Here is a 20864-nt window from a genome sequence, read left to right as displayed (position 1 = left end):
TGGGTTTTTTTTTTTTTTTTTTTTCATCTTTTTTTTGGGGAGAGGGGTGTGTTTAGGTTTTGAATTTAGTGGGGCTGGCCTCAACCTTGGAAGGAATATATAATACAAAGAGATTGACCTTTGAAGATATGTACAATAAAATTAGATTTTATGTATATATATTAGGTTAAATTATTTCACTCTTTACTTATGAAATACCTTGAAAATCTTATAGACCGATAAAGTAAAGAATCAAATTTGAAATCTCAGAGTTTCAACACAACTTTCAAATCAATTAAGCCCACTACTTGAGTGTCCTTAAAGGAACATATAGTAGAAGAGTAAATTGTCTTGTTTTAATAACATAAGGATTTAAAGAGTTTGTTTTTGTTTACCACAACCTTATCTATTAAATTTTAACAAGTCTAATATACCATGTTTAGGGCTTATTGGAGAAAATATCTTATAGGAAATATATATGTTTTGACAAAACTCTTTGTGACACCACATGATAAATTTTTTTTTTTAACTAATAATATTTGGAAGTCCCATTGATGGATTACAGCTTTTTTTTTCTTAGTACGCACGGCATATTTCTTGCTAACAAGATGTTATTGAATATTTGGTCTTTGACCATTATGATATTTTTCAGGCAAGTAGGCTAAAAGAAATCAATGTAATGTAATGATAGAATTTCCAAAAATAAAATCAGATAGAAAGTTATAATGTGGTATAATATTTTTTTTAAGGAGTGGTATAGTATAATATTGATAAAAGTTGCAACATTTATAACTTTAACCAAATGATATTGACAAGTGTTATTTAGGTCACACACGTGTGTTTGCCCATAAATATTCATATCACCACTTCAAGATGGTAAAATTATTCAGTACATTGGGTGCATTATACGTTCTTCTCACATAAAGATGAATTTTATGAGCCTCACGCATGAGACTCACAATTATGTAAAAAGAAAATGTAGCATACTAGGTGTATCCAATGATTTCTCCTTCAAATGGCTTATCTTTCACTATGATTCTCTTGCATTCAACTTACAAAACATGCATGCACCTTAAGAGCATGTTTGGATTGAGGGTTAGGAGAGAGAAGCAAAGGAAAGAGGAAGGAGAGGCTTTAATGAACTTATTTGGCTATTTTTTAAGAGGGGAAGGGGGAAGGATTTGAGCCCTCCAAAACCCTCAGTTTTTTTATTCCACCAAATTGGGGGAATTTGGAGGGGTAGGGGAAGTGAGTGTTTTACTTATATTAAAAAATTTAAACGATTTGTTTGTTCTTATAATGTCAATTTATATCTATTTCTTTAAAGCTTGCAAACAATGATCATGGATAATTGTCAATTTACATAGGTAATCTCCTCCCCTACTTCGTTGGTTCAGTTTCTCCACACAAAAAAAAAAGGTTTCAAATCTAAGAGTTCCTCACTTGGAATTAATCTCATGCATTTTCCCCTTTGGAAATCAGTATATGCCCATGATTTGCTCAATTTTAACTTCAGTTTTGGAACTTATATCCCACGTAGAGGGTCTGAACCTAATCAAAGTAGCAATTGGTTGGTCGAACGGGAACTCACATTTGTACCAGTAATTTGCGTTTTAAGAGTAATTCTCTGGTATCAATATTTGAAGCTTTGTAATGGTTGGCTGTAACTTTTGCTTTTAGTTACTTCTAACAAGAAAAACTTCAAATACACAAGTTATAGCTTGTTTTTGTTTACATTGACAAATGTTGCATACTCTTGAACTTACCTTTTGTAAACGAATCTCTATAAAACTGTCTAAAGTAAAGGTTAATTCCCATATTTTGTAATATGTAATAAAGAAGATTCATCAATCATCCAACAATGTGATACGTAATGTATCAGATTAATGAAAAAAATAACGAAAAGAATTTTCTTAGATCACTCTTATTATAAAAAACAATGTAGTGACTACACATCAAAATTACAAAGTTGAAGGAGAGCAGATCGCTTGAGAAGAATGATGACTTTGTGCAATGGTTTCTTTGATCTGCTCTGCACCTTGAAAGCTAAGATAGATGACTTATAATGGCTGAGGAAAGATAAAACCAGAATTAAGAAATTCTAAGGCATAGGGGAAGCTGCAGCCAACTTAGCTCTGAGATCTTTTCTTAAAATCTTTCCAGAGGGAGACTTTGGAATTGCATGAACAAAGTACACCTTGTGTAACCTCTTGTAAAATACCACCTGTTTGGTAAAGAACACATGACCATCATGTTAGTCATAACTTATAAGTTATAACCCTCAATTAAGGCAGGATTAATTGGTGTAGTTTTTTTTTTTTTTTTTTTTTGTCATCCATTCATTTATACATAAGCAGAATAAATTGCATATGACCATGGATGAAAATTAAAATTTTCCATTGCCTTTTGCACTTGCTATTCATTCAAACACCCAATTGACATGAATTTTTCAAAAACTGCAATGATTTAATATTAAATACACAGGTTCTCAAAATGCACAAAAACTAATTTTGCTTTAACTCATTTGTTGTCTTTAAATCCAACTTCTCCTATGACCACTCCATTCCAGAAAGAAATACTTTTGAGCCTTTAATGCTATGGAAAACAAAATCATGCCACACCCAAGGAATGTCCAAATGTCCACTCTAGTCATTTTCAATACTTTGTACGAATGGAAGTAGAAAATTTTTATAATGTTTTTAGCACAACCTTAAAGGTTTAGATGTGTTTTATTTTATTTTATTTTATTTTATTTCTTGTTATAATGATAGAGGGATGGCAAAAATTCCTTTGTACCTGTTTTGCTATGAATTCCTTTACAGCCTCTTCAGTAAGTTCATTGCCATTTGATCTCACCACGAATGCAACAGGAACTTCACCAGCAACATCATCTTTTTGCCTGTTAACATAAGGAATTTTAGACACTTTTTTTCTTTACACTAGGAAAAATTTTCACCTTGTGGTTTCTTAATAAAGAGTAGTCTAATTGGAGCTTACGGGACAACAGCTGCATCAGCAATTGATTGGTGGCTTACAAGAAGAGCCTCTAGCTCAGCTGGCGGCACCTGAACAAAGTAATAGAAGGTTTTATTAAACATGGAATGCTTTACTTTAAGGATGTTAATATGCATCCTAATTCTTATCAAAGAAATAAAAAGTAGCATAGCACATTAGTACTAGAACTAGAAGTCAAGTGATAGCTCAAAGGTATCAATAGCTAAGAGTCATCAAATAGTTCATGGCCCACGGCTCGACCCAGAAACCTGACAGCCCATCAGGCTAATGGGAGGCCTGGCCTGTTGTTATTGAGGCCCATGAGTAGCCCACTAGCCCAGTGGGTTAGGCCGTGAGCTAGTTTTTATGCCCATAGGCACCTGGTTGGCTAGCCTAGTAACCCAGCCCATTGGCCCAACCCATTGCCCAATCCAATAACCATTTGATTTTTTTTTTTTATTAAAGATAAAAATAAAAAACTATTTGAAGCCTTAATAAAAAAAAAATTAAATAAGTTTCCATCAACAAAAGAAAAAATTAAATAGATTTGACTTTAAAAAAAATTGTAATTAAGTATTAAATTCTTTAATTCTTTCCTTTAAAAAAATAGATTAATTATTCACTTATAAAAATTTGATTCTTTCTTTATAAAAATAATAAAATAATATGCTAATACAATCCCATATGTCGCCCATTAGGCCCAACCCAGTAGCCTAGCCCATTAAAGACAAAATGGGCATTGCCCATGGGCAAGGTCGTGGGCTAGAGTTTTCTCTTTCGGCCTAGCCTGATCCGGCCTGTTAACTAGTTAATAGCTCATTATGTCCAACTCATTATACTCTTGGGCCAAGTAGAAATGAGTCGAGCCAGCCTAACCCAGCCCATTGACGACCTTTAAGCTTGATTTCTTCTAGGAGCATCATTTTTATTCCACAACTTTTGCCATAATTCTAATCAGGCCTGGCCCAAGATAGTTTGTGGCTTAAGGCAAAAATTTTAAAGGGGCCTTTTTATATCTCACTTAAATAATATTTATTTTTTTTATTATATACTTTTTATTTCAATCTATTATTAATTCTTACTTATTTTTTGAGCAGGAATTCTTACTTTTTAATATGACTAATTCACCCAATGTGAGCTAATGATATTTATTATATAATTTTTACAAACTGGCATATCACCAATAAAAAAAAAAAAATCAAACATTCATTTATTATATTGTTTAAGTGGCACTGATCTTGTTCATGTCACATCAGTTTGTAAGTTTTTTATCGTAAAATTTGTATTAGTTTTAGTATTTTTCATTCACTTAATAGTGATTAGGTTGTATTTCTATTAATTTTTAATCAAACTTGTAATATACTAATATAACTCTAATATTTTAGGCTTCTTAAGAGTGGGAAAAAAATGTACACCTAACTCACATTTTTTTTCCTTATTTACAAAAACAACAACAACAACAACAAAATTCTTACCGCCCCCATCTTTGGGGGTCTTCTATGTTAGGGGGCCTTAGGTCATGGCCTAAATGGCCTAGGCCTAGGGCCTGCCCTGATTCTGATATGGTAGAGTTATAATGGGGCTGTTTATTACTTTCACATATTTTTTATGCACCAATCACGACTAGTCACATATATCATGATTGTAGCAAAAATTGTATCCCTATAATATCTCTAATAGCTTTCATGTTTCATTACAGAAAAAAATTTAAGGCCATTTGAAAAAACAAATTGGTGTCCTGACTTATTTGTCAAGTATTATATTTAAACAATGATTTCATGAAGATAACATCTTTAACGTAACAAAAATGTATTTCCTTTCTAATTTCTATAGGCCTCAATAAAGGAAAATAATCAAAAGATAGGAAGAAATAATGGGTAGAAAAATTCTATATATAACAGGGAGAACATGCCTGGAAGCCTTTGAATTTGATGAGCTCCTTCACTCTGTCAATAATGTAAACCTCTTCATCATCATCTACATAACCTATGTCACCAGTGTGAAGCCAACCCTCAACATCTACGGTGGTGGCTGTGGCCTGGGCATCATTCAAATATCCTGTAATTTGTTTGTGGGATATTTGGTCATTGTTAAATGAAAAAGTTAGGCTAGTATTGAAACAATAAAATATCATAACCATGAGCTGTATAAATAAAATAAAATTGATTATAATATCAATTGACCTCTTGGGATAAGAACAAATTTTTGGAAGTATTGGATGTTTGGTAAAGTACAAAATTGGTTCACTTCTAGTGTTAGCTAAACTATATAAATTACATATAATAAAATCAAGTTCAAAGTTTAAGTGGTTTTATTGTATATCTAACTTATCTAAAATAAGTGGGTTTCATTTAACTCCTCTGATAATATCTATAGAATTTGTTCAATGATTATTGTTTTATTATATAATCATGCCAAGATACAAATGATTTTTAATTTTATTTTATTTATTTATTATTAGGGGGGGGGGGGAGATTTACAAATAATAAAACTTTAACACCAATTGTATTGTTAACTAACCTGATTTCATTATATTATATGCTAAGCAACCCCTCAACCATAAATAAACTAAAATAATAGGCAAAGTTGACTAAAACTATTGGACCAGTTGGCTTTAAAAAAATGAAATAGTTACAGCCTTGATCATGCTGAATAGCTTAAAATTATCCAAATGACATAGTAGATAATAACTAAACCTTTCATAATCTGAAATCCACGAATGCAAATCTCGCCAGGTTGATTGTACCCAAGTGAGCAACCAGTTTCTGGGTCAATGACTTTGAGCTCTGCATTCCTGACCACTGTACCACATGAGCCTGACTTGGTTGGAAATGGCTGCTTTGCAAATGCTAGGCACATCGATAACACAGGCCCAGCCTCTGTCATACCATAACCCTGTAGAGAAGAGATAACATTTTATTCAATCATATGGCACCATATGATTATAATGTGTGCATAAAATATGCTTCAAATGTCACATTATGATTCAGAAATTAGGGAAAACAAACTGAAAGTAAGAATTAGAATATATATATATATATGTTAAGTATATGATAAAATCTTTTAATATCATGTCAAATATTTAGAATCAAATTATATCAATATCTGGATGTTGGACTTGTATGTGGGTTTTGGTAGTGTAAGAAAATGTTTTCAAATACAGACTAAAGGATGTTCCTTGAAAGTTAAGCATAGCAACTATGTGGAATATTCTCTTATACGAAAATAGAAAATACCACTTGAAATGTTCAAGTCCAACGAGGGACACATGCTTAAACAAAACCAAAAAACAGAAGAAAAAAAAATGCAAAAACAAGAGTCCAACGAGGGAGATCTCCCAACAGTACCAATATTTGAGTTCTTCTGCGACACACGGTTTGCACATACTTAGATACAAACTGCACATTTGAGTTCTTTTGATGATTGCACTTTTTATAATCAGACTAAGCCATCAATTAATTTTTTATGTAGACAGGGTCACAGGGGGTTGAATTTCAGAACTATTATTTAACCATAAAAAAGTTTACCAATTAAACTAACTAAAATCTATATATTTTAACAAGTTATTATTATGACAAATTCTTACTAATTCTTATTTAGCCCACTATTAACGTTATTTTTTTTATATAACAAAAACCTGTTAAGTTCTGTAAAATAACTAGTGCCTTTAGTAGATTCCAATTTAGCGGTGGAAAAAGAAAATTTTCCCAGAAGGGCCAAGTCAAATAGATCATTGTATTCGGGTAACTTTAACTTTTTAGACATGCATACGACTTTATTTTCAAAAAACAACAAAAATCCTTTTGCTAAACCTTTTGGAAATATTAATGTTTGTCATTAATGCCACAATATTAGTTTATTCTCGTGTCGGTGCCACAAGGGCCACATGACTGGCCGCTAGAATTAGCGTCATAGTTTTCCTTTTCACAACGGAACCTTCAGCCTCCACATGAAGAAATTTCTCCCTTAAAAAAAAAAAAAATCATGAAGAAGTGGTGCCCATTAATTAATTATTACATCAGAGGACAGTCAATTTTACACTGATTAATAATTGTTAATTACTCTAAAAGCTACCCAATGTTTTAGTATCTCCAAATCTTTATGAATTCCCCAAAATTTTTGCTAACATTTAAGTAAAATAAAATTTCCCTACTTTGTAATTTGTAACTTTGTAAACGCATTTTCATTGATCTGTCAAAAATTTTAGCTAAATTTTAATCAAACTTATAGTTTTTTACATTTTATTTAACCATCTTTTTCAATATTCTCTAGTCTCTACCTAAGATTTTATTTTCTAACAAGTTAAGTGACACACTCAATTTCACACTTAAATTTCTTGAGCTGGATTTCACATCTAACTATCAAAGGTGGAGGGAGGGGGCATGGCCCCCCTAGAGTAAAAAATAATTCCTCCTCTCTCTTATATTTTTGGTAAAAAATAGTAATTTTAGATATAAATTAAATAGTGGCCCCCTAAATTTTTACTAAAAACATATAATAGATTTATAAAAATGATTATTATATTACTTTTGTTTTCTCTAATTACTCTTATAGCGTAAGAAACTCTAGAAGTCAAAACATATTTAATTTATTTCATAAAATAGAAATTAGAGTAGAATGTCTATCTTATATCAAAAAAATAAATAAATAAAATAGATATATTAATACACTAGTTTTTCCTCTAATTACACTAACCAAACCAAGATACCAATTGATTTTTGGTATATGTAGGGATTGAACTCAAAATTTCTTATTCAACAATCAAATATTTTTTTAATTGAGCTAACTGGAACTTACTTTTTAGGATATATGTTAAAAACTCTGTTATATGTAAGAAAATAGCATATATTAAATTATGCTAGAAACATATTTAATGTATAAAGCAATATATATACACACACACCAATATTCATGTCAATCAGTTATTATTTACCATTTGAAATATAAACTCATATTTTATTTATTATTTTAAATTACAAAAATTTGAATTTAAACAATTAATTAATGACATGACTATTGATATTTAATCATATTAAAAATCTTGCAAGCATGGAGAATGCATAAAGATTTTTTTTTTTTTTTTAGGAACGAGAATGCATAAAGATAATGTAACATAATGGTAGATTTGTTAAAATTCACATTAAATTAAAAAATATTAAGTGATATAATATTATTTAAAATTATACCGAATATAATTTGAACTATTTCCGCATATATAAAATGTGAGAGAGAGACCAGAACTGAAATTATTTTTTTTAGTTCTGCCACTGTCTAACATGCCAACTAAAGCAAAAGTGACGTTATTCTTTTTATAATATATTCACCTAGCTATAAAAGTATCACTATTTTTTTTTCTTTAATTTAATTTTATTTTATTTAGGGTTAGGATCCCCAAATCCAATGGGCAAAACCAGGGTTAGAAAGTTGAAACTCATTCCAAGTTGTGAAACCCATACCATATCCAAGATCAACCACCAATCTCTCACAAGTCACAATACAAGATTGATCTACAACCCAAGATCCTGGTCGACCACCACAACAATCATCCTACATATTGTCATTGCCTTCCTCACTTAATCACTCCAGACCCAAAACTGCTAAACCATCGACCTCTAAGACGCAACTCCTGTTGGAACTCGGAAGGTAAGTCCTAAGTTCTACTTCATCAAACCATATAAAGTACAATTTGAACGCAGCCCACAAAGTACAAAAGCGTTTCCAATTTTTCAGTTTCAGTTAGTTAGACCGAGAATGTACTATATTCTTAATACTTTCACAATAAATTTTAAATAATAAGTTGTTAATAATCCATTTTAGAAAAATTTTGATATTATTTTTATGGGAAATATAATACTATAGTCACAAACTATTTTAAAATATTTTTACAAATATTATTATAGTCAACTTTTTACTAGTTTTTATCTAAGCCCATAACTAATATCACTTTTTCAACTCACCAATAATCAATTAGTATTTGTAAAAAAAAATTATAAAAAAATTTGTATCTTTACCATCGCTCTAAATTATTTATTATAATCATCAATAAACTTGTTTTGAGAGTTACGCAACATTTTTTTTTTCTTTTTTTTTTTTTTTTTTTTGAGAATGCTTTTTTTTTTTTTTTGTATGGAAGAGTTACGCAACATTTAATAAAGAAGATATTTTTTCTCACTAATGATATGGACCCACAATAGCTCACACCTTTAGTGGGTCCACACCTTTAGTGAGAGCCTGAAACAGTACTCCAAGCCTACCTAAATATTTTTGCACTCCTGAGTTAATCCAAATTTTTTTGCCTTTCATATGCTGTGAAATCCGCCCAAATTTTCTCAACAAGTAAGTTGTGTCGTGTAGTGAAAGAAAATGACAAACCTGGCCTAAAATCGCCTGAGGAATCCTACTCTGGAGAGCCTCTACGAGCTCCTTACCGAGCGGCGCCGCCCCAGAAAGCACCACCCTAATGGAGCTGAGGTCGAACTTCTCCACCATCGGATTCTTTGCCAACGCCAGCACTAGCGGCGGCACCACTGCTGCTATTGACACCTTATGCCTTTGTATCAGCTCCAACAAAGTCCCTATCTCGAACTTCTGCATTAACAACACCGCTGACCCAGCTCTGAGCGAGCACAGAAGCACACTGTTCAGTGAGAATATATGAAACAATGGAAGCACACATAGCACCACGTCTTCTGGTTTCAAATACAGGTTTGGATTGTCTCCATCAACTTGCTGAGCCACACTTGTTATCAAGCTTTTGTGAGTCAAAACTACTCCTTTTGGAAGCCCTGTGGTTCCAGAAGAGAAAGGTAGAGCCACTGGCTCATCTGGGTCGATTTCAACTTTTGGAATTTCGTTCTCGTTTGCCTCAGAAATCACAGAGAAATGCAAACAATTCTCCGGTGGATCATCCACTGTGATCACCACAAAATCATCCCGAGTTTTGGATAATTCTGATCACCACGGTCTCGAAGCTTGTCTACGTATTGTGACTGGGTTATGATCAGTTTAGCATGTGAAGCAGTGATTTGCTTGAAAACTTCGGCGGAGGTATAGAACGGGTTCGCGGTGGTAGAGACTGCACCGAGCATGGAAGCTCCAACGAAGGAGAAGACGAATTCAGCGCAGTTTTGGAGAAGAATCATGATGCAATCTCCTTTCTTGATGCCAAGGTTGGATAACCCAGCTGCGACTTTGAGTGAAATGAGATGAGTTTCGGCGAAAGAGTAGGTTTTTCCGGTGGAACCAATGATGAGACATGGTCTCTCAGAGAATTGTGAGAGGTGCTCGAAACAGTAGGTGTGGAGTGGTAGGTGATTGGAGATAGGTATGTCTGGTAATTTTGATTTGAACACGCAAGGTGGTGTTGTAGTTTTATCCAAAGGTTGATTTGGTGTGGAAGAGATTTTAGGAGAGAGTGTTTCTTGGGTTTGGGGCTCAATAGATGAAGCAACAGAAATCATGGTGTTTGAATGAGTGTTTTCGTTTGTGTTTGTTGCTTTTCAATTTCTGTAGCTAGGGGTTGGTTTTTTGTGTGTGATATGTATTCAAGAGAAACAGAGAGGGGGGTTAGAGAGTGAGAGCAAGTTGAGATGTGAAAGTAATAAATACCACAAGAAATGAAGTTGGAAAAGAAGAGGTTGGTAGGAACCAATAGGGAGTGTGTTTGGGGGGGAGTTGGGGGAGTTGGGGTTAGCTATAGCATATGAGAGCGGAGTTTGGTTTGGAAGGAAATGAGAGGAAGGAGCATGCCTTACCTCACATTCAATGGCCTTATTGTTTCTTTATCCATCAAGGCTCTTACCTACCAACCCTCTCACTTTCGTAGTAATGGCCTAATGGGGTCTTCCACCTCTTTAACTCTAACGTGCCGTTCATGGGGGTACACACTACCTGTGACACTTCATTTGAAAATAACATTTTTCTTCCTTGAAACATTTTTAATTAATTTCCCCTACTCTATTTCTTTCATTTTTTCCTTTTTCTTTCTAATTAAGTAATTAAATAATAATAAAAATTTTCTTTGGATTTATAGGGATGTAAATTTTTTTTTTATCTCACAACAGTTCTAAAAGAAAATGTTCCCTTCCATTTTGTTTTTCATTTTGTCTTTTATGTTGATGTGTTTTATTAGATCTCTGTTTACTCTTCACGATGACTCAAAATCAGTGGAGAATAGTGAAACACAAAAGGGTAGGCAATAATTAAGTCTAATTTTTTTTTTTTAAGGTAATTACACTCTCTTCCTTTAAAGTTTGAGAAAATAACACTTCAACCCAAACTTGAAGGGAAAAAAGCATTCCCTCTATTAACATTTGTTTGACCAAACTTTGTTAAATTGATATTAAAATTAGTGCACTAACATGCCTTCTGCTGCTTAATGACAGGTTTCCAAAATAACTCTCCCTTTTGGAATTAAAATTCATTGTTTTAAATTTTTAATTAAAGAGTAGTTTAAAATATTTGGAATAACTTTTGCTTTTTTCTTTTTCTTTTTTTGATTTTTCAACGGCCTAAGGAAATAGTTGTAGTTGCAAGTCTTTTGGTGCTTGATAAACTTTATATTTTAATTATAAATTTATCGGTTATGTTTTTAGTTTACTAATCATAGTTAAATTTTGTCAAAGAAAATCTTATAAAAATTTAGAATATTCTATTACTAATATAAGCAAGAGGAGGGGAGTTTAGGTGTGGGGTGGAGTGGAGTGTCATTTCCACAAACCTCAAGGGAGAAAAGTGTAATTACTCTTAATTGTTTTGGGAAAAGTTAATAGATGCTCTAAGGGCGTTAATTTGTGAAATATCTTTAGAAAATATATTTGAGAAAAAAAATAACTGATAATTTTGATAGCTTTTTATATTTCCCATAAGTAGTATCAAAATTTTATCTTAAATGGTCAATTAGTAAATTACCTAAAGGCACTCGTTAATTGGATCAAATTTTTTTCATGATTGTTGACATTGACTATTGTAATTATTGCACAATTAAAGTATTGTTATTGGCGAACACATATGAAACTAATGTAAATTTAATTACAACATATCATGCTACCATCTTCTCAAAAAAAAAAAATATATATATATATATATATGAGATGGGTTCAAGTTACACCTGGTACAACTCCACAAGACTTACACCTTTTTATGACCATTGATTTCTATTAGATCTAATGGTTAGAAATCTCTTATATCCAACTCATCTTGCATAATTAATAGTGGCATTTTTTTTTCTCTCTCCCTATTTATTACATTTACAGTCATCTAAACGTTGAGAGGAAGAGGAAAAAAAACTGCAAATTCGATGCCACCCTCTTTAATAGTGAATACAGAGTCAGTTGCGATATTGTGGCATGAATGAGAAGGAGCTCGAGGAGGCAAACCCAATCGCAGTGGCCTTAAAAGAAACTTTTATTCATTTTCTCTAAGATTCGTTTAAAGAGATCAAAGACTTCTTTGATTTATGCATGGCTATGATTTTCCTCATTTTAACTTTCCAAAATTACTCATACTCTCACCCTTTATTTACTGACTGCTACAATTAAAACCATAGAAAATGCATTTTGCGTGGAGGAGTATTTTGATAGATAAATTTGTCCTTTTATATCTTTCACACTATTTTCTTTGATCACCATGGCCTTTCATATATCCTAAATAATGAGGCTGTTGTGCCATGTCCCATGTGTGGCTCTTATTTCTAAAACAATGCAAATCTAAAATCATCGTAACAATTAATTTTGACCCAATTCTTACTGAGCTTCAATTCTTTGAATTTTGATCAAATTTTCATTCAGACTACTAGAACGCCCCTATTTCATTGTTAAGCGACAGAGAACTCTTAATCAGTAAAAAAATTTAATAGATCGGTGTTAGACTTATATCTAAAACTAAATTATACTTCTGAATTTAACCAGCTAAATTTAACGTGTAGCTTTGGTGAATTGAGTGGGTTAGCGGAGGAGGAGGTGGGCTTAAAGAGGCCTAGGCAGATGAGAGAGAGAAGAGAAAAGAAGAAGACGATGGGAAGAGAAAGGGGAGATTAATGACTTTTTAAATATATATATATATATATATATATAAAGGCATTAATGACAGCTAAATTTAACGTGTAGCTCTGGTGAATTGAGTGGGTTAGCGGAGGAGGAGGTGAGCTCAAAGAGGCCTAGGCAGATGAGAGAGAGAAGAGAAGAGAAGAAGAAGACTATGGGAAGGGAAAGGGGAGATTAATGACTTTTTAAATATATATATATATATATATAAAGGCATTAATGACTTTAATGCTTTAACATCACTTATTTTTAGAAAGTTGATAACATGGGAATTAGTGTGTTATTTATCATTAGATCTAATAGAAATCAATGATTAGAAAAATGTGTAACTCTTATTAAGTTACACCAGATGTAACTTGAACTCATCTCTCTCTCTCTCTCTCTCTCTCTCTCTCTCTCTCTCTCTCTCTCTCTCTCTCTCTCTCTCTCTCTCTCTCTCTCTCTCTCTCTCCTATATATATATATATATATCATGCTACCGTGCATCATTAGCGTGATGATCATTTTACAAATACAAGTGCTTGTGGGGTTAGAGAGCAAGAATTGAGGTTCAAGTCTTATGCTATATTTGGAAGTTTGGAGAGAGAGGAGAGTGGAGGGGAGTAGAAGGGAAGAGAGTAGTGGGGAGAAGAGTAAAGGGGAATGATTATCCTCCACCTTATTTGGAGGTTTTTAAAATTAAGTAAAGGGAAGAGGAATAATTAGCATTTTCATAGTTTGTAATTTTGTTAATTTGGTAAGAGTAAATTTGGTAATTCATTTAGTCAAGCATTTCTATGCTCTACTCCCCCTCTAAGGGCTTGTTTGGATAGGCTGTTTTAAAATGTGCATTTTAAAAAAATGTCCCATAAAAAATGTCCCATATTTTTTTATTTAATAATTTAATAATAAGAAAATGTCCCATAAAAAATTTAATAAAGAAAGTAATAATAATAATAATAACAATAATAATAATAATAATATGGTTCCATTTAATAGTGTAATTTATTTTTGTTATTATAATAATAAAAAAATTACACAAGAAGGACACTTAATTCTTATCTTTCCCAATGTATATCTCCTACTACCTCAAGCTTCTCCTTCACTTGCTGGGTAGCTAGACAAAAATCCTCTACTGCCAATCACATGGTCCACATCTAACCTTAGTAATTTCAAAAAAAATTCATTCAATTGCATCCAAGTTTCTCTAGACTCATCTTCTTTGCATCACCCACAACCTCATCCCATACCAAAGTAATTTTTGCATGCCTAGAATATTCAATTAATGAAAAAAGCTAGAGAGACGAAATTTCATCAAAGCCGAGTAGAATTAGATAGTGGCAAGGCCTAGAGGTGATAGATGATAGCAAGGTACCAGGCAAGACTTTAGTATTTGTGAGGTTATTTTAGGAATTTCAAGCTTCAACAAATTATGATAATTGCGTTTTTTACCTGGTATTTTTGAAAAGCTATATGCCATTGTGTTTTGCAAATGTGAATTTTCAGAGTTTTCAAAAAAGTAATTTTTCAAAAAATGTAATGTCAAACGCATAGCTTCCAGCGTTTTTGATCAAAAACGCTAGTTTTCATTTAGAAAACGCCCCACCGAATGAAGCCTAAATCTCTTCAATTTGGGGGAATTAAAAATGAGGGATTAGAAGTAGTTAGAAACCCTCCAAATCCCTCCCCCTCCTCTCTTAAAAAACATTTAAACAAACTAATTTAACTTCATCGCTCTACTCTACTCTCATCTACTCACCCTCCATCCAAACAAGCTATTAAGGAGAGAGGTTCACATACTTACACTTAGGATAGGATTAGAATAGGACTTTCAATCTGTTACTTAATAGACTGAATAAAATAATAAGTATTTTATTTTTAGAAGAATAAAATAATAAGTCGAAACTTACGTATTTGTTCATTGAAAAATCAAATAACACACCCCTTATGCCTCTAGCAATTGTATAACGTGAACTTGTATTACAATTTACAACTCACCTTTTTAATTGTTTTATTTATGTTACATAAAACAATAATGCAAAGGCGAGTTAGTCAACATGAGCTCAATTTTTAAATGTAATAATCATTCTTCAATATCAATTGACTGAATAAAATAATAAGTCTAGAGTTACGTATTTGTTCATTGAAAAATAAAATCACACACCCCTTATACCTCTAGCAATGTAATAACATGTATTACAACTCACCTTTTTAGTTATTTTATTTATTTTACATAAAACAATAATATAAAGGCGAGTTAGATAACATGAGCTCAATTTTTTAAGGTAATAATCTATCATTCTTCATAAAAATTGGCCATTCTATAGTAAATTTGAAATTATATAAACTTCTTGATAGTATTTTCAAGTTAAACTATAAAGTTTTTAAAAGTCTTGACTCCTTGTAACTCAACTGGCACCTTTTAGTGTTAAAAATAATAATAATAAAAATAAATAAATAAATCTAAGGTTCAAATCCTCTTCACATTGTAACTATCAAATTTTCCATTTGATCATTAAATTTAACAAAAACTAATGTAATGTTGTTACTAAAATTAATTCCATGAGAACTGTGATATTTTGAAAGAAAAAAAAAATAGAATATGGCATATATAATGTAGGGGAAAAAATATTTTTCATCTCTATGTTTGGGATAATTCATAATTCTCTCACTTATCTTTGAAAACAACTAGTTTTCCCTTATATATTTGGAAAATGAGTAAACATCCAAAATCCGTTACTTTACAATTAAATCCAGCATAATCACGATAATTACAAATGTAATCCAAGAAAACAATAATGCAATCCTCAATTTTTTTTTTTTTTTTTATTGTAGCGTACGACTAATAATTTTTTCAAAAGATTCCACTAAATTTAACTGATAAAGTAACAATTTGGGGGTATTGGGCTATTTGCTCATATTGAGCTCATCAAGCACAACTTCATCATCAAATCCACTTGACCAATCTAGCCTCTAGCAAACTGTTTTCTCAATTTCTAGCCCATGATGACCAAAGACCTAGAGATTTGTGCATTAGGATTCCTAAACATATCGAAACTCATATAGTCTGTTTAGAATCCGTTTATTTTGCTGAAACTGAAAACTTTATTTTGAAAGTACTATAAATAAAAGTAAAAGTTAGTTAAAATAGAAAAGTGCGACCCATGAATAATATTAAAAAGTGTAGTAGGACTTGTGAATAGTAGCAAAAATAATTTTTGCCAAAAACACACACCAAGTTATTGTTAATGTGAGGAGAACTCTCTTTCAAAAGGAGGTCTTGCTAAGACATTTGTACGCCAACAATTTGTACCAAGCATCGTCTCCAAATCCAAATTGAAGATCAATAAGTGGTTTAAGTGAAGTTCCTGCACAAGGCTACTACAAACCAAGCTACTGCTGTTGTGAGTTAGATATGGATTTGATATCTATGAATAATGAAGAGATTCACAAGATAGAATAGTTCGAATGAGTTGGAGTTGTATGTAGTCATGTGAGTAAGTTCTACCGCAAATATCAATACTAGAATTGGGATATTATGTCTTGTAAACTTCAATTTTATCTTAGTTAATTCTTCAGATTGCTGGTAAGCTACAAACTAGCGGTAGGTTTTTCCAGTCAAGGTTTTCACTTCCTCTAAGCCCATTTTCACATTTAAAATAAATAAATAAAACATAAACTTTCACTTCAAATTTATTTAGGCAAAAGATAAAATACTTTTTTTTTTAAACCTTAATCTTGGAGAGTCACTTGCTTAAAATGTCACCAAATTTATAAGAGTATTCACATCAAATGTGTGCTAAAATAGTTAAAATACTATTTTAACACCGAAAACATTAAATAGGCCATTACATCAAAGGTGTCAAACAAAAGTCAAATTTTGTAACACCTAACTACAGCAAACATAAATAATAATAATAAATTTAAATAAATTTAAAGAGAGAGACTTGAATGATAAAAGAAAAAAATAAAGGAAAAGTATTTAAATAAAGTGGTAAAAAAATAGATTATTTAATGTTAGGTATATTGTAAAATGAGTTATTAAAATAAATAAACTTTTTAAGTTACTAAAAACTAAAATTTTTAACATATTTGACGTGAATGATCGTCAAAGCAAACATGGATATAAATTGATTTGAAGAAATATTGAAATTCCCAATAATATTCCCATTGATGCAGAAACGTATAAAATGAGTTTCTTAGAACTAAAGGTTACATGTAAGAAACGGCCAGTCTTCGAAAATAGCACATGCGGCATGCCCAACATGTAATGAACCTTGCAATAAAGAACGTAGATGGGTCCGCCATTGAAATGGACAAATGGTCCATACACATACATATAAAAATATTTCTCTTCTATTTATTGAATTTAAAAGAGAGCTCAAAAACTATACTCATATTTTTTTGGTGGCAGAGGAAACATTAGCTTGGAGTTTTGGTTAACCGTGAAAAAACAGGGTAGGTACCCTTAAAGGGTTAGATGGCATGACTCATCAACTTAGAAAAATGCATGTTGTCAGACAAGTAGTTCGGATCTTACCATTTCTTTCGGCTCTACCAAAACAAAAACCCAAAAAAAAAAAAAAAAGGCCTACAAATATGCCTCTATATCCAAGGAAAATATAAGAGATTGTCTATATCCAATAATTAAGAATATTGTAAAATAAAAAAGGGGAGAATATGTAGTCATTGAGGTGAAAATCAAAGTGTTTCAAGATTTTTATTGTCTTTTCTATTTGGAATTTTTGGCAGGATGTGATTTTTTATCTAGATTTCAAGATTCATGTAAAATTGTGTTTGTGAAACACTCGAAGTAGATCTTGGTTTCTATACATTATTTGTATGAGATGCGCATATCTTTCCGACATAATGCGAAATGTTGATTATGGGTCTGATATCATGTAAAACAAGAACTGAGAATATGCATTCTATTGTATACAGCAACTGAAGTGTATTGAGAGAGGTCTGTCTATTATGTATGGCGGCATGAAGTCCTAGGACTACAAGGACTGCTAACATTGTCCGTAGGGACTAGTAAAACAAGTAAAATATTATAATGGGTCTAAAAGCCCACATATGGATTTTGGCTAATATAACTTAACAAATACAATTGGAACACATTGCTAAAAAATTAAGCTAGGGCACACAGGAGAACAATCTAGATGAAAAGTGACAACCCAAAGTAGGAGCAACTCCTAAAACAGAGGATAACCTAGCTAGACAATACAAAACTTAAAAGCTCCATAATTAGTAGCGGAGCTAGAAAAGTTTTTTTAGGAGGGTCAAACTAAATATAACAAATTTTTTTGAGAAAAAAAATTATAAGCTAATTTTTTTATAAATTAACTTCAACTTGTGTCATACACTCTTTTTATGATACTAATATTATTTACAATTAAAGTTAATATAAAGTAAGTTTTCTAGCAATCTCTCTTTCTGCATACACATTAAAAAATAACTGAAATTGCATTTTCAATCTTGGTAAGAATTTTTGTTTTGATAAGTGGTAATGACTCTTTTTTCACCCCTCATGGCACTACTTCATTGGCAACCCATGCCACATCAACATATTATTGATTTTTTGAATAAATCTCTTTAAATCCCAAAATAAGCTTATATCTCATGGATTGGGCTCACATGGCTCATAAGTCCTTACTTCAAGAGGTGGGTTCATGGTCCACATTTCCTCTTCATCAATTGGAATCATAACCCCACGACATCAATAACATCAATATATGGATCAGGCTCAAGTAATAAATCAAAGCTCACAACCCATATTACCTCTTTCACGCTCATGGGAAGCAGCTACTCCAACAAAAGCCCACATTTACAGAAAATGACAACAAAACCCAAGGATGTCATCTCATCTTCAGCTTATGATCCAAGCTGATGAGTCACTTTGGGGGAAACTTTGGAAGTCGTGGTTTGGAGGGCCAAGAGAAATGTTCAATAAAGCTCCAGCAGTTTAAAGTTGATAAAAGAAACATGTTACTTGACGTGTCTTCTCCAACTCCCTGAACTCTGATGAGTCTGTGTGTAGCGAGTAAGCCTCTCTTATCACATAGTACTTAACATGATAAAACTCCCCATTGCTCTTTTCTTAAAACTTAATATTCATCATATGACAAATACTCAATATCTCCAACCATCTAAATGCTGAGAAAATAGCTATTCATTCAACCTCTAGCTATTCCTATACAAATTTAGAAACTTCATTATATTATTCTACATAAATCTTATTACTATTTTCAGTTAAAATCCAATTCAAACACATGGCCTAATCTGATTGGCTATTTTTAATCTTCAAATATATAAAATATTCAGATATCTCTAATACCCAGCTGCCATCTGCCACAATCAGACTAGATATTCCTCTGCTAGCTGCTAGAGCAGAGCATTAAATGCTCTTCTTGCTCACCAAGATTAAGTCACAACACAATAAGATCTTAACGAGATCTCCAAAGCTTCATTAGCTATCAACTAATCGTTCTATTACTTACTAAAAATGTGTTCTAATAGAATCTTGGACCGAAAACACAAACCCCCAAAAGAGGAAACATTTCCAACAAAACACCAGCAATGTGTTCAACACATGACACCTAGTTGAAAGTGATATCACCAGCCATTTAATACTCAAATTCCAGTAGCCTAACATCTGACCTCATCTGCTTCTGCGGCAAGCAAAAGTTGTCTTATGATAGCTGTGACAGCTAACCCAACAGTATTAATATTACAAATTTTTCCCTTATTTGGCTAAAAACCAAAACCAACTAAAGAAACTATATTTTTTTTGCTAAAATACTTTCTTTTTTTGCTACTCTTTCCTCCAGTGGCTATACCCAAAATAACAAAAATACCTTAAAACTAAACATACCATTTAAACTCAGTTATAAATGGAACCCCTCATCAACTTACTAAAGGACACCAATAGAGAAGAACAACTCTCTCATAAACTTCTCTATTCTCTCCCTCTAATTATCTTCCTAAGCTCTTAATAAAGTTCTTAGCTTCTGAGTTTGTAGTTTCCTAATTAGAAACTAAACTCTTAAGCCATTAGCTCATAACTGCCTTTCATAAGTCCTTATCCATCCTCCAGCAGAAAATCTCAGCAGCTTTGCTAAACACACTACAACACCATTACTCTCTTATACTCATTCTCTCACTCTCCATATTCAGAAAATATATCTATCTTGTTGCTCATATCTCTAAACATCTCTTTCTTAATTTCTCTTACACAATCTCATACATACTTACTACACAATTATATATAACACCCTACAACTCTTCTAAGCTCCACTCTCGTACTCTCTCACTCTGAAATTCAACTGTTTTGCTGCTCATAAACACATCTCAATACTCTTCTCCACCCCTCTTATGAAAGCCCTTCTCATGGAAGGTATAAACTTCTATTACTAAAGTCGTTCTCCTAGAAGGTACCAAGATCTCATATCAAAGCCCTTCTCCTAAAAGGCATAAATCTATCTTACATAAAACCCTTCTCTTAGAAGGCACAAATACTTCTTACAAAAACCCTTCCCATGGAAGGCAATGCTATTCATAGTTTCACAACAACTAAAAGAGCATTGTCAAAAGGAAACTCATTTAAGTGCATGTTAAAAGGGATAAGTTTAAACAGCCTCTACACACATCTGGACATACTCTCTCTCTCTCTCTCTCTCTCTCTCTCTCTCTCTCTCTCTCTCTCTCTCTCTCTCTCTAAAAGATATAAATTGTAATATATGAGGTGCCAGCCAATAACTACATTTTTCTATAATATGTACTTTTTTTGTATTTGTAATGGAAAATTGAAAAAACTAGGAGGGCCATGGCACACCCTAACTTTGCCTCTGCCCATAATAGACCTAAAAC

The 20864-nt window shown here is 32.2% G+C and overlaps 1 protein-coding gene across 1 annotated transcript; it reads right to left on the bottom strand.

Annotated features, from left to right (window-relative positions):
• Window positions 1-1875: 1875 nt before the first annotated feature.
• On the bottom strand, window positions 1876-10631 carry LOC112026275 (4-coumarate--CoA ligase 2). Its single transcript, XM_024058962.2, is given in 7 exon segments — window positions 1876-2203; window positions 2776-2878; window positions 2977-3044; window positions 4886-5031; window positions 5670-5868; window positions 9346-9918; window positions 9921-10631. Coding segments are annotated over 7 exon segments (1725 nt in total). The 5' UTR covers window positions 10434-10631; the 3' UTR covers window positions 1876-2080.
• Between the last annotated feature and the right edge of the window lie 10233 nt (window positions 10632-20864).

The sequence above is a fragment of the Quercus suber genome, unplaced genomic scaffold, assembly GCF_002906115.3.
Source record: "Quercus suber isolate HL8 unplaced genomic scaffold, Cork oak 2.0 scaffold_111, whole genome shotgun sequence".
NCBI classification, from domain to species: Eukaryota; Viridiplantae; Streptophyta; class Magnoliopsida; order Fagales; family Fagaceae; genus Quercus; species Quercus suber.
The sequence above is the reverse complement of the archived record's forward strand: the minus strand, read 5'-3'. Positions and strand labels throughout refer to the sequence as shown.